The sequence below is a fragment of the Odocoileus virginianus genome, chromosome 4 (assembly GCF_023699985.2).
Source record: "Odocoileus virginianus isolate 20LAN1187 ecotype Illinois chromosome 4, Ovbor_1.2, whole genome shotgun sequence".
Classification (NCBI taxonomy): Eukaryota; Metazoa; Chordata; class Mammalia; order Artiodactyla; family Cervidae; genus Odocoileus; species Odocoileus virginianus.
In genome coordinates this window covers 6,883,092-6,897,885 of record NC_069677.1, presented here as the reverse complement: position 1 = coordinate 6,897,885, position 14,794 = coordinate 6,883,092, and the positions used below count along the sequence as shown (strand labels likewise).

Here is a 14,794-nt window from a genome sequence, read left to right as displayed (position 1 = left end):
TCACCTTCCACAGTGATTTTGGAACCCCCCAAAATTAACTCTGTCGATGCTTCCTCTTTTTCCCCATCTATTTGCCCTGAAGTAATGGGACCAGATGCCATGATCTTGGTTTTTTGTGTTGAGTTTTAAGCCAGCCTCTTTACTCTGCTCTTTCACCCTCATCAGGAGGTTCTTTAGTTCCTCTTCACTTTCTGCCATTAGAGTGGTGTTATTTGCATATCTGAGGTTGTTGATCTTTCTCCCTGCAATCTTGATTCCAACTTGTGCTTCATCCAGCCCGGAATTTTGCATGATGTACTCTGCATAGAAGTTAAATAAGCAGGGTGGCAATATACAGCCTTGACAAGCTCCTTTCTCGATTTTGAACCAGTCTGTTGTTCCATGTCTGGTTCTAACTGTTGCTTCTTGACCTGCATACAGGTTTCTCAGGAGACAGATAAGATGGTCTGGTATTCCCACCTCTAAAGAATTTTCCACAGTTTGTTATGATCCACACAGTTAAAGTCTTTAGAGTAATTAATGAAGCAGAAGTAGATGTTTTTCTGGAATTCCCTTGCTTTTTCTATGATCCAGTGGATGTTGGCAATTTGATCTCTGGTTCCTCTGCCTTTTCTAAAACCAGCTTGTACATCTGGAAGTTCTCAGTTCATGTACTGTTGAAGCCTAGCTTGAAGGATTTTGAGCATTACCTTGCTAGCATGTGAAGTGAACACAGTTGTACAGTACTTTGAACATTCTTTGGCATTGCCCTTCTTTCGGATTAGAATAAAAAGACTAGTCCTGTGGCCACTGCTGAGTTTTCCAAATATGTTGACATACTGAGTGCAGCACTTTAACAACATCATATTTTAGGATTTGAAATTGCTTTGCTGGAATTCCATCACCTCCACTAGCTTTGTGGTTAAGAGCTTGGGCTCTGGAATATGGCAGAAATGATAAACACATTCAGGTTCTGCTGCTATGGTGACACTAGGCAGAAACAGCCTTTTTTTTTTTTTTTTTTTAACTAACCCTAAACATTTGAGAATGGAGGCGCTGAAGTAATTCCAGTGACTTAAATGGCTTCTCTTGCCTTTGACACATGAGGTACACTGGCATGAAGTATGTATTGGGAATAATATGCAACTATTTGCCATGCTATTACTGAGAACAGCTTGAGCCTAGTCTACAATTTTGAGGCTCAGGCAGTAGTATTAATTAACTGCTTCTATGCTTTTGTAAGTAACTACACAAACATCATATATTGTGTGTATATTATTTATGCTGTGTATTGATAGCATGTGGTTGAACTAAGAAATGGATACATAGAAGGTACCTGGAAAACTCCTCCTTTTGTATGTGCTATTGACTCCAGAGAATTGTTTTTCTGAGTTCTGACACTGCTTTTTCAGAGCTTATAAGAATCTGTCATTTTCCCCTGCATTTCACTCATTCTCTCCTTCCTGGTTCAGTTTGTAAGAAAATGACATTGCAGAGCCTCATGTTTAGACAACTGTGGTTTCTTACTGTATTTAATCAGTTTTAAAGATTCAGGATTAAGGAAGAGTATTTGAACAGCTGTGATGTGAAGAACTAGAAGTAAGGACCATGCATTATTTTCATGTTTGCTAAAGTAAAACAACAACAACAACAAAAACTTCTGTTTATATAGGGATTTATCAAAGAAGATCTCATTATTTTTTGAAGTTTCCATAATTTATTAAACATTAATTCAGCAAGCATATTGAGGGGAAGATTCAAAGAAAAATAGAAACACTGTTGCTGCTGTCGAGGCCATTGCAGTCTAGTCTGGAGTCATACTAGTGGCTCTCAGTTTTTATGTATATAAAAATCACTTGACAGGTTGTTAAAATACAGATTCCTTAACTTGTGAGTTTGTTCACTATACCTGATGATGAAAGCAAGTAGGAATTTGCATGTGCAGTGAGCAGCCCCAGTGATTCTGATGAGTATGGTTAATGGAACATACTTCAAGAAGCCCCAATGTAAATAAATTAGACAATTTCATGAGAACGTGTGTGGAGGTCTGTGTGAGGCACTATGGGAATGCAAGGAAGAAACAGCTAACTGCCTGGAGTGATCTGAATCTTCAAGAAAGAGGAAAATAAGGCAGGATGGGCAGTTTTTCTTCTGTTCTTTTCTCCTTTCCTTCCTTCCTCTCCCCCCTTTCTTCCTCTAAATTTACTAAGTCCTTACTGGAGTCACATTGCTTTTGAGTAAGGTCATTTATAAACTTTTATTTTTGGTGCTTCCAAACTTGTAGGCCACTAAGGCGGGTGCATCATCAATGATTCACTACATGGTTCTGATATCAGCTCGCTTGGTGCTACTTACTTTGTGTGGATGGGTACTTTGTTGGACCCTCGTCAATCTCTTCCGAAGCCATTCAGTCCTCAATCTCCTTTTCCTTGGCTACCCGTGAGTACTCCAGTTTTACTACTTTATTAGTAAGTCTTAAGAAATTATTTGGGTCATGCCAGATGATGGTATAAAAGGGAGGGAAATGAAATTCTTCAATGCACATCTGAAGTTTAGGCAATTCGAAAAAATCAGTGGGTAGGGTGACCATATAATTTATTTTCTAAACTGGAATACAGTTGGGGCAATAGATATAAACTAAGATTGTTCCTGAGTGGTACCAATGGAGAAGATTTTCATGAGCTTTATTTGCCATATAAAATTCATATACAGTAAAATTCACAAATCTTGTATACATTTACTGAGTTTTGATAAATGCATATACCTGTGTAAATCAAAACCTCATCCCAGTATGGAATGTCACCGTTACTCCAGAGATTCCTTCATGTCCCTTTCCAATCAAATCCCACCCTCTGCATCCCAGAGGCAACCACTGTTTTGATGATTTTTTTTCCCCACCATAGGTTAGGTTGCCATTTCTAGAATGTCATATAAATGGAATTGTTCAGTATGTACTCTTTCAAACCATCTTTGACTCAGCATGTTGTTTTTGAGATTTGTCTGTGTTTACATATTATCAGTAATAGTTCATTGCATGAATATACCATAATTTATTTTCCTTCTATTCGACATCAGGGTTGTTTCTGGTTTTTGACTACTCTTTAAAAAAAAAAACAACAAACTATTATACACATTCTTATACAAGTCTTTTTTTGTAAAGCTACCTTTACATTCTCTTGGGAGAATTATGTGTAGGAGTGGCATTGCTAGGCCATAAGGTAGGAGTATGTTTAGTTTAATAAGAATCTATCAGACTTTTTCCCAAAGAAGTGGTATCAATTTATCCTTTCACCAATACTGTAAGAGTCTGACAGCTACACAGTTTTGTCAGCATTTGATGTTTTCCATTTAAAAAATTTTAGCCATTCTGAAGGTTGAATTGGGGTGTTTTATTGTAGATATTAGCTATTAAACTAAATATCTTGCATAGTTTTTTAATTTGTATACATTTGGCTAAAACCTTCTTCATTAGATGTTAACAGATAGCTATCATTTATTCAACTCTTATTATGTGTTAAGTGTTGGGCTAGGTGGTGATTATAAATATCACCTCATGAAATCATTACAATCACCCAGGAAGTAGTATATTTAATCTGCTGTAACAACAGATCCAATATACTAGAGGATTTAAAAAGTTAGAAATTTATTCCTCTCTCCTGTACAGTGTGTATTTAAGTTATGGTGGATAGTTGTAGTAGCTCCATGGTGTCAGGACCCAAGCTTCCACTTTCCCTAGTAGAATACATTGTAAGGGAGTCTGGAAAACTGAATCTTTAGCAGGGGAGCTGTATCTCGACTAAAATTTCTGTTGCTATGAAAGAACAGGAGAACAGTAGCTATTGGCAGACAATTAGCAATTTTTGACATAGGTAAAGACAGATTAAGCAGTTGAAATTTTTTCCAGTGGTTAGACAATTAATTAGAAAGACCCAGGTCTTTTTGATTCCAGAGCCATTGTCTTAACCATTACTCTAAATTCAGTAGTTCTCAAAATGTGGCTCCCAGAACAAGAGCATCACTATCTCCTAGAAATTTGTTAGAAAAAGAAATTCTCAGAATCAACCCCAAACTGAAACAGAAACTTTAGAAAGTATGGCCCAGCAATTTGTCTTTTAACACAAGTCCTCCAGATGATTCTGATGCTAGGTCAAATTTGAGAATCATTGCTTTATACCATTTATGATGCTATAACATAAGCATGAATTTATATGCGTTGTGACTGTATAAAATAAAGGTATACTCAGAGACTGTGCGGCCAAGTCTGACTTTGTGGCAGGAAGAGTCTTTCTATTGGTTGTACTCTGTTAGGTTCTAATTATAATGCTTAAACAATTATTTAAAGCACTCATCAACTTGGTTCATACAGAATGAATTTTCTTTGTTATAAACTTCACTTTTCATGATTCAGATTCTGTATAAGGTGTATATTTTACATCAGTTGTTTCTGTATTTCTAGATTAACATTCACCTGTTTGAGTTGAAAACAAATTATTTATTCTGTTTACCAGCAATATCTGATTGAATCATTTAGAAGATTAACCATATCTAACTTGAAAGGCTAATTAGGGATATATCAACGAATATTTTGGCTAGACTGAAGAGAGTTACCATCATCAGAATGACTAGCAAACCTTTTCATTTCTTTTTAGATATGTAAAGAAGCTTATTTTTGGAGGCTATCCATACCCTTGTAAAACAATGAAATAAGCATGTAATTCAAACAAATTTTATGTCTAAATATCTTTAGTAACCCTCTTTAAAATTCTTTAATGAATCATTTTTGTACTTCACAAAACTCTCCATGCTCTAAGCCTTTGATGCTATCCTGTATGAGTTATCTATTGACATATGATGCTGTAACAAACATCCACAGAGCTGTGGTAGTGTACATACCACTCTCTGTAGTTATTGTGCACATGTTGGGATCAGCTAGAAGTTAAGAGGCTCTCCCAATCTTATCTTAGCTGGGTTCAGTCACATGTTTGAAATTGAGGACTGTCTATTTAGGCAGCTAGGACAAGTAAGCTCTGTTCCATGAGTCTCTCATGCTCTGGCAACCTTCTCTGGACATGGTCACATGAAACTGACAGAGTGGCAAAAGAACAGGCCTGAATGTACAAGCCCATCTAAAGCTTCCCATCCTAGCGTGTCTGCTGGACATCCCATTGGCCAAAACAGATCGCATTGTTGAGCCCAGCACGGAGATTAGGCAGGGTCACTGCACACGTGGAAGGAGGGCTGTGCAGTTATGTGACAGTGGGTGAAACTACTGGGAAGGGTAAAGAAATGGGGCCATCATTGCAATCTACTACACACCCTAGCTCTCACCCCCGCTCCTGCATGTGTGGTTTCAGCTGTATTGAACTTGCAGCCTTCTCTAGCTTTTGCAATTTTGCACATGTGTGAGTCCTGCCTGATACTTTTGCATTTACTCCTCTCCCATTCTGCTACTCCAGGGCACATTCACTTTGGATCCCAGAGCCTCTGCTCACCATCCTCTTAATTAGTAATAAACTCATTCTCTCTCTCTCTGTAGGGAACTATGAACAAGTGACATTTGTTAATTTTTTTAAAATAAAATTTACTAAATAAAATGTCTTTTTTTTTTTTTTTGCTGACAAAGCAAGAGATTTTATTGGGAAGGGCACCCAGGTGGAGAGCAGGAGGGTAAGGGAACCCAGGAGAACTGCTCTGCCTCGTGGCTCGCAGTCTTGGGTTTTATGGTGATGGGATTAGTTTCCGGGTGGTCTTTGGCCAATCATTCTAATTCAGAGTCTTTCCTGGTGGCCCACGCATCGCTCAGCCAAGATGGATTCTAGCAAGAGGGATTTTGGGAAGTGGATGGAAGTGGACGGACACGCGGTGTCTCCTTTTGACATTTCCCCAACTCTTCTGGCTGGTGGTGGCTTATTAGTTCTGTATTCCTTATCAGGATCTCCTTGAACTCCTCTCAGGGCCGTTGAAAGTCAGCAGTTGCAGTGTCCATGATTTAATCTCTGATAAAAAGTCCTTCCATCCAGGTTGGAGACAGTCTCTTAAATTATGTCTTTTTCCAGTCTTGGTTGCAGGTCATGAGGCATCTGATCTTCATCCAAAGATAGATTACTGAGATAAGCTGGGTATATGGCTGTCTCCATTCTCCTTACATCCCAGGGATCCTTCATTTGCTCCAGAAACATGACCAGGTCCGGCTTAGAGACCAAAAGACCCAAGCAGGCCAGATTCCTGTAGTTCTCTAACATCACGTCCCTGTACAATTCCCGCTGACTGAGGTCCAGGCATTCCCACTCCTCTTGAGTGAAATCTATGGTCACATCCCGGAATGTCAACAGCCCCTGAGAAGCTGCCATTTCCTCCTCTTCTTCCTCCTGCTCTGCGTCTTCTCTGGGGATGTTACGTCGCAAACTCACATCTGCATCTTGAGAAAATACCTTCAAAGGCATCCATGCAGCTGTTTAACCTGCAACTGCTGATAATGCTAATCACATCCTGGTGCTCTACACTATTTGCAGATCGTCTGGGCTAGTTCCTCTCTTTCCTTTTTGAGTTATAGAGAACAGTTCACGAGAGACTAAAATGTCTTTTTATTTGCTATTTTTAATATCTAAATTTATATCACTGAAATGACCACTTTATAATACAGACCTAGGTTACAATGTGGAAGTTTCTTAAGACTTAGGGAAGTGTTTAACATGTTTTTAAGGAACCAAAGTTTGGAGTAACTATAAGAAGTTATGAAAAGTCTCACAAATTTTTAGTCCTCTAGCCAAGTAATTTTACCTGTAAAAATTTATCTATTGTACTTCTGAATTGCTTTTATTAATCTTATCAGGTATTTATTTAGTGCCTACTATGTTTCAGCCTCTATTATAAGTATCAAAGATATATATAGCAGTGAACTAATAAACAGACTAAAATCTCTGGTTCCTGGAGCTTTTTACATTGTAGTAAGGGGAGGTCAGACCCAACGGGAAAAAAACCCAAATAAAAAACCTAATAAACATGTAAAATACATGATCTTACCAGTTCAGTGGAGAAAAATAACCAAGGGGAACTAGGATAGTGATATGGGTGATGTTGTGGGGAGGCAGGGGAGCCCTGTCACTAAGAAGAGAGAACTGGAAGTAAAAGGCAACCCTTCAAAAAATACCAGATGTACACAAAGATGTGTGTGGGAAATTATTTACTCCATTGGTAATTACAGTAGTGGAAAATAAGAAATACTATGTTACTAACAAAAGAGAAATAGGTAAAGTATGGTGTAGCTATATGAGAATACTGTAGTACCTTTTAGAATTGTTAACAAAAGCATTTAATGACATGAGAAAATACTCAGTACATACAAGCTACATAATCACACACCCAAAGTTAAAACAGTAGTATACAAAAGTTTATACTGTGTGAAGCTAAACATAGAAAAAATATAAAGCCTATGCACCCAATTGTAAAAATTATAAAATGGTGATTTCTAGGTAATTGTCATGATTTTTTTGTAGTTTCTTATCCTACAGTGAATATATATTGCCTTTGTGGGAAGAAATTAAAGAGCTTCCCAGATAATGAATTTACCATCAGCCAAGTCCCCATTATATTAGGTTCATTCTGAAGAGTCATGACTATTCTGCTAACATAGTTATGAGATCTGATATTAGGTGGCATCTGTGGTCTCATTTTCATACTCATGTTTTTCTACAGGTTTGGTGTTTATGTTCCTCTCTGCTGTTTCCACCAAGATAGTAGAGCTCATCTCCTTCTCACAGACTTTCCCTATGTGGTTCAGCACCAGGCGGTAGAGGAAAGTGCCTCAACTGTGGGTGGCTTGGCGAAATCCAAGGACTTCCTCTCCTTATTGCTGGAGTCTCTAAAAGAACAGTTTAATAATACCACGCCCATCCCCACCCACAGCTGCCCACTGTCTCCTGACCTCATTCGCAATGAAGTAGAATGTCTGAAAGCAGATTTCAACCACAGAATCAAGGAAGTTCTCTTCAACTCTCTCTTCAGTGCCTACTATGTTGCATTTCTTCCCCTGTGTTTTGTGAAGGTAAGTGGTTACGTGCTTTTCCGTGCTTCCTGGATTTGTGTGTGGATGACATAAACTGGGTATTTCTTATTTAATCCCCCTTTTCTCTGTCTCCCCTTTGGCAGCCTGGATGGTGGAGTTCGGCTGCATCTGGAGTGCACCAATACCTGGTTGGTGGATAGATATTTCCATATCTGTGATGCACCCATGGTGGTCCCCTCTTGTTTTCTTTCTTTCTTTCTTTTTTTTTTTAGATTTCCCCCGCCCCCAGTTTCTGGAGAGAATAAACTTGTACTTAGAATCAGTATATGGTAGCGTAAGAGGACTGGAGTTTCAGTAAAATACAGCCTGCCATGGTTGATCTTAACATGGTCATCAGGAGTTTCCTTGAATTTAATCTAACCTTTATTTAAACTTTATTTTGGTAGAAGAGAAAAATGGTCTGGATGTCACTTGGGCCCAAAATCTTTTGGGTCATTTTAGTGCCCTTCCTTCACCCATTGAGAAGCACATCTGCAGCTGGAGTGGTCATTCACAGAGAGCATTCACTTCTTCTAGAAAGGAAGGACTTAAAGTATAATTGCCTCTCCCTCCCAACCCTAACTCATGCAACCAGAAAGTCAGGTTGAAGGATTTTGGAGGACTCTGCTCTTGAACTTTCTGCACGGACAGCAGGACAACAAATGCATGTGTGACTCAGAGTGACATTGTCTGCAGGGCGTATGTACACGCACCCATCCCTGCCTTCTTGCTCATCAGTACATGGATCATTTCTCTCTCTTCTAATCTCTTCCAGAGTACCCAGTACTATGACATGCGCTGGTCATGTGAGCACCTCATTATGGTGTGGATCAATGCTTTTGTCATGCTCACCACACAGCTGCTGCCATCCAAGTACTGTGATTTGCTGCATAAATCAGCTGCTCACCTGGGCAAGTGGCAGAAGCTTGAACATGGCTCCTACAGCAATGCTCCACAGCACATGTAAGTAGGTTAGAGGATCAAACCATTTAACACCTTTTTACATGCTGCTGACCATGTTTATTTGCTTTGTATGTCATTCTTGTTCTTGGCTTTGAACATTTAATTTTTAGTTTTTGCCCACATGGGTGCTTGTCATCACTCTAAACTGAAAGCAGGGAACATTAACTCATTTCCACCACCATCCCCAGTCCCTCCTCAAATGCCTTCTACCTTTCAGCTGCCCAGTCACTCTAGAGTGTGTAATTTGTTTCCCAAATTATCATCTTGGAGTTTTCTTTCAGTCCTAACCATTTGCCCAAATTCAAAGACTCATGATATATTTTTAATTTTCTTTAGAAGACTGTGAGATTCATCTTCTTGTTTTCATTGCTCCAGTTAAATAGCTGCTAGCTAATTGTCTTAGGCAGCTGGCCTTTGCTTCTCTCATCTTTTCTTTCTAATAAATGTAAATTTGCTCTAGTAATTTTCCTAGCCAGCATTTTTATTTTTTGTTTACTTATTTTTGTTTGTTTGTTTTGTTGCTGTATTAGCCTGCATCTTTGTGCATTTCTTTTCCTAAACTCACTAATGAATGTTGCTCTGCTTTTCCTATATTCAAATGAAAACTGTCGCTAATTGAGTTCTTTCTGAGTATTCCTTTCATTGTGTCCCCCGCCAGTCATTTCTCTGCATGGTCCTTTATGGTCCAAAATGACTTGACTTCAGAATCCTTTTATTGTCTTGCTTCTGAGCCCTTCATCATGCCTTTCTCTCAGACCTGGACCATCTTCATCTTCCTCCCTTTTATAATTTGAACATTTCACAAATTTCATCACCTAGAAATTCTTTCCTAATTAAATTAGGAAATTAAAGGTGTCCTAATTAAAGGTGACATTCCCTTCCCCTCTTCCCCTCAGAGTGCTCCCTTCAATTATTTGCCTTGATGTCTGATACAGATTAGCACAGGCCTTCAAGCCCAGGAACTGAAAGAGATTGGGCCAGGCTGAAAAGAAACCTGACTGTGGGCAAAGGACAGATTTCAATAAAAATTGAAAATCCAATGCACAGTGCTAGTACTGTACATCTTCAGGCTCCTGATGGCACATGGCCATGAGGTGTGTCTTCACTTTAATGCTGGTAAGTGTGAGCAAGGCTGATGGAACATTTTCTGAACTGGGAAAGCTTCAGGGTGCTAGACTTTTTTTTTTTCTTTAACATATTTAAAATGCTGTCCCAGTTCTTACCCTAGGAAACTAACCTTTCCAAAATCAGGAAGAGATGAATTAACTTAGATTTTTTTAAAAAAAGTTTAACCTGAAGATCCCCCATCCCCACCCCAACTCCATTATGTTGGTGCTGGAAAGAGTGAAGCTTCTTCCGTAACTTCTTTTTCCTAGAGAAACCTGTATAAAAATAAACCAGGAAAGCAGTAAAAAGAAAAGTTTGTGTGTTGGTACCTTGTGTGTCTCTGTATTATTCTGTATAGCTTCTCACAATATGAAGCACTTGAAATGTGTGATAAATGAATAAATTTTCTGTAGCTTGTGGGATGTAATTCTGCAGTAATTGTCATTCTAGTTTGATAATGTGTTAATTTCTCCACTAGTCTTGTTACCATCCACTTTTCTCTTCTTTGTTTCCTCTAGCATTTCCACCAGTGGACTCTGCTCACTTGGGATTGAGGTGACAGTCCACCTGCTTATACTCGATTTTCTGGCTCATCGATGCCTTACTTACACATTTGTTTCTCCTTGTTCTCCTAAGCCTCTTAAGTCCTTTGACACTGAGTTAACTTTGCAGTTAACTTTTCTCTCTATTATATAGCAATGAAGTTGTAATAAATCCTTTCTAATTCCTTCCAGTCTGACCATGGAATTACTATCTTTTCAGAATTCAGGCAGATGAAGACTTGAATACTTAATTCTTTCCATAGAAACATAACTGGTTTTGCCAGACACTAATCTTATCTGTAATTGCCAATATGCTAACATTGCATTTCTTTCTCCCTTAGTTGGTCAGAAAATACAATATGGCCTCAAGGGGTGTTGGTGCGACACAGCAGATGCTTGTATAGAGCTGTGGGGCCTTACAACGTGGCTGTGCCTTCAGATGTATCCCATGCCCGCTTTTATGCAAGTACCGCTTATTTCTTTTCAAACATAAGCTTAGGAGTGTTAGGAGGCCACTTTGTGTGTAAACATTTAGCACAGAGTATAGCACATACTAGGACATTAATACAGGGTAATTATTTTACTACTATAATGGCCTCTGTCCTTGGGAATACTTCTGAAAGGCAGATTGAAGGTGAAATGCCAGTATGTCAATTTTAATAACTTGACTGGTTTCTCTAGTTACAGTGGAATTTGTGAGTTTAGTATCACTTGAAAGAAGTACACAATTATTTAAGACTTCCATTTTCATCTTACAGTCTTTAATTTTGTAATAGTTTGGTTTAGCGGTATCCCTATTATATCTGTATCATTAAGCAATATTTAATATAGTAATAATGTGATGATTTTATTTTTTGATATTTCTCATGTATATCATCTCCTCAAAATACTTCCACTTTGAAACACAGGCAGATGGCATGATCTCTGGTCTTCTACCTTTTTTCGAATTAAAAGGAAAAAAGGCTTAAAAGTTTGAAAGGAAAAAAGCCATAGATGCCCACTAAACCTAGTTTTGTCCCATTTGATTTATGTCTTGGGTTATGTTCTGTTTGATCTTTCAGTTTTCCAGAAATTCTGGCTCTAGGAGGGAGAAATATTTACTTATTAAAGAAAGACAAACTGATTAATGGGAGTGGGGAATAGTAGGTACATACAGGGAACTGTTTTCAGTAAAAATGCACAAAGTGCAGTGCATTGTCTTTGAATGGAGATCATATTCTGAAAAAGAATTGGGAGATTTTATTCATTCATTCATTCATTTGATACTTGAATCCCGTTCTCGCTCCCATTCCTCCCTTCATCCCTCCCAGTTCCTTATGAGGGTACTTGGACGTTCTGGTTCTGCAAGTGTTCACTACTAAGGACTTTTTCATTAAATACTGGAAACTTGCATCAGGGCAGGATGCTTATAAATAGGGGTGGGTGGGCCGAGATGGAAGGCCTTTGAATGAGGGAACTAAAACAATTTCTTTGACTCCTGTGGGATTGGCCTTAAGATGGAGAAGTGGACTTAGGTTATAACTGCACAAACATCTGGTTTCTACACAGAATATTTCATTCAGCCAGCTGAATTCCACAGGCTGTTAATGGCATCTGTTGGCCATTGTGGTCCCCTGGAAGCTGACAGTAACCAGATAGTTTATTAAAGTTTTCTGCTTGAAAGATAAGTGTTTTCCTTGCTAGTGTTGGACAGCTGAAGAATCAGGTGGAAACCATAGAAGAAAGATTAAGGAACTTATTACTGATTTTGTGTGACCAAACAGGTAAATCAGTGCTTCTTAGAGTGGTGGTTGGGTCCCTTAAAGTCAGATCTCTGAAGAATCCTAGGAATTTGCATCATTTACATATTTGGAAATGATTCTTAAGGCACACCGAAGTTAAGAATGGGCTTGCTACCTGTAACTGTGGCTGTCCTCACATTTCTACTCATTCAGTTTATAGTCTACCTACACATTTAATTATATTTGGTATAATTGCCACAGAATCTGAAATTGCCTGGTTTTTTTTTTAGAATGTTAATTCTGAGCCAGTATTATACATGGTATTACTGGGGGTCATGTAATAAAATCCAGGGTAAACATGTTCTTTCTCCCGCAGGAGAATCCTGAGAACCCAGTTAAACCTTTCAGAGCTGTTGTGATGATTTATTTGGCTTTATTCTCAGATTTGAGCCCCGAGGTCTAACTTATTCTTTTAGATCTGATATACTACCATTAACACAGTTTGCAGTCTGTGACCACTGTCTTCTATTCATGATGCATTTTTATTAGTCAACTAGGATTCAGCCTCTTAGAGTGATGAATTTGGAGCTCTGTGTTTAGCCAGTCTCTCTAATTCTAACTAATTTTTCCTTCCTTCTTCACTGTTCTCCCTTTGTATACCCTACTTCTCAATATCCAGAAAAACTGGGCAAAAGAAAACAGCTTGGTGGGTAACAGTTTAAGAAAAAAAGTAAGAAATTACTGTATTGATATTTCAACTTATATTACCATCCCTCCCTCCAGACTTGTTTAGTGTAGGTGTTTATGTCTTAGATCAGCCCACAAACCACGATTTTTACATTTTTAAGCAGTTACATTTTAAGAGGTTATCTCAAATAAAATATTTGAGATAAGACATAATCTAGGAAAAATTTTTTTTTTTTTTTTTTGAGAACGAGTTCTTTTGGATAAGTCTGTTTCTATGTCTCAGGGGTATTGAAATAAAATGTGTTTCATTATACCTTGAGCAAAAAAGAATGAGTTTGGATCTCTATAGCAAGAAATAGCCTGATTGACATTCAATAAGCAGATCTACTTGTTAGTGTACATAGGAGCCTATAACTGTAAAATGATTTTAGAAAAAAAGAGAATAAATCCCGTCTTTTCTATGAAATAACATTTTGCTTTTTAACTTCCTTACAGTTCCTGTTTCATCGTCCATTAAGGCTGTTAAATCTGCTTATCCTTATTGAGGGCAGTGTTGTCTTCTACCAGCTCTATTCCTTGCTGCGGTCAGAGAAGTGGAACCACACACTTTCCATGGCTCTCATCCTCTTCTGCAACTACTATGTTTTATTTAAGCTCCTCCGGGACAGAATAGTATTAGGCAGGGCATACTCCTATCCGCTCAACAGTTATGAACTCAAGGCAAACTAAGCTGCCTCTCAACAATGAGGGAGAACTCAGATAAAAATATTTTCATACGTTCTATTTTTTTCTTGCAATTTTTATAAATATTTAAGATATTTTATATTTTGTATACTATTATGTTTTGAAAGGTGGGAAGGGCAAGGGATATTAAATGTATCCATAAACAAGGTGATGTGATCTTTCATGTGTTAGTATATTTGAATAATATACAGAGGAGAGGTGCACCTCTCTAGTAAAGAGATTGATTTGTTTGTATGGCCCTGGAATAACTCATTCATTTCTGAAAACATCTCATATATCACTTGACATGGTACCTTTTGTGTGTATGCTTTCCTTCTAGTCCTCCTCATCTTTAGTCTTTGGTTGGCCTTATTGTTACAGAGAGATCAGTGGAGTTGCCTGACAGCACTCATCATCTTTTGTTTTTTTTTTTTTTTGACTGGCAGATAGTATTGGAGTGCACAGGGCAAGAGTGGGTTTAAGTCCTGGTGGGGTTTTCTTTGTTGCCTGCTGGGAAGAAGCATTTCTGAGGTAGGAACTCAGTGTTCTGCCTGCCCTATGACATTTAAATATACTTTTGTGAAATCTCTTATCCTGAAACAGGATATTACACTCCTTTTCCCTGTTCTTCCACTTTTGCTTGAAAAGATTTTCCTTTTCTTGTTAGCTGTTTTGAAATAATACTTTTAAGGACAGGATAGAATGCCCAAACTTATGAAGAAGTTGGGTATGACTGGATCAGTGGGAGAAGATGAGCACAGATCCCCTGGCCTGGGGTCTGGCAGATTGAACACACCCACGTAACTGGAGGAATGGATGCAGTCTAGCAGCAACCCCCCTACCATGGCATATTTGGAGTTATGAGTGGAAGGAAGATAGGAGAAGTTACCTCTTTGTCCTCAAGTAGTTTGATCTGTGTGTGTTCTTAATTTCATACTCCAGAACCTTTATGTCTGTGAGTATTAACCCCTTTTAGTCCATTTTCTTGAAAGAGGATATGCCTAGTCAATTGATGTTACTAGTCAACT

General features: G+C 38.3%; 1 protein-coding gene across 6 annotated transcripts in view; it reads left to right on the top strand.

The window, feature by feature from the left end:
* TMEM39A (transmembrane protein 39A) overlaps window positions 1–14,021 on the top strand; it is a 29,428-nt gene extending 15,407 nt beyond the window's left edge. For 2 of the 6 annotated variants that reach the window (XM_070466006.1, XM_070466007.1), the window contains exons 5-10: window positions 2,264–2,418; window positions 7,675–8,023; window positions 8,128–8,172; window positions 8,799–8,986; window positions 10,977–11,097; window positions 13,539–14,021. In XM_070466006.1, coding sequence (XP_070322107.1) covers window positions 2,264–2,418; window positions 7,675–8,023; window positions 8,128–8,172; window positions 8,799–8,986; window positions 10,977–11,097; window positions 13,539–13,772 — 1,092 coding nt within the window. In that variant the 3' untranslated portion in view covers window positions 13,773–14,021. Of the gene's footprint in view, window positions 1–2,263; window positions 2,419–7,674; window positions 8,024–8,127; window positions 8,173–8,798; window positions 8,987–9,921; window positions 10,407–10,976; window positions 11,098–13,538 lie in introns of those variants that run through there. The other 4 variants (XR_011487199.1, XM_020891743.2, XM_070466009.1 and 1 more) reach the window with 4 other exon arrangements.
* Window positions 14,022–14,794: the final 773 nt, after the last annotated feature.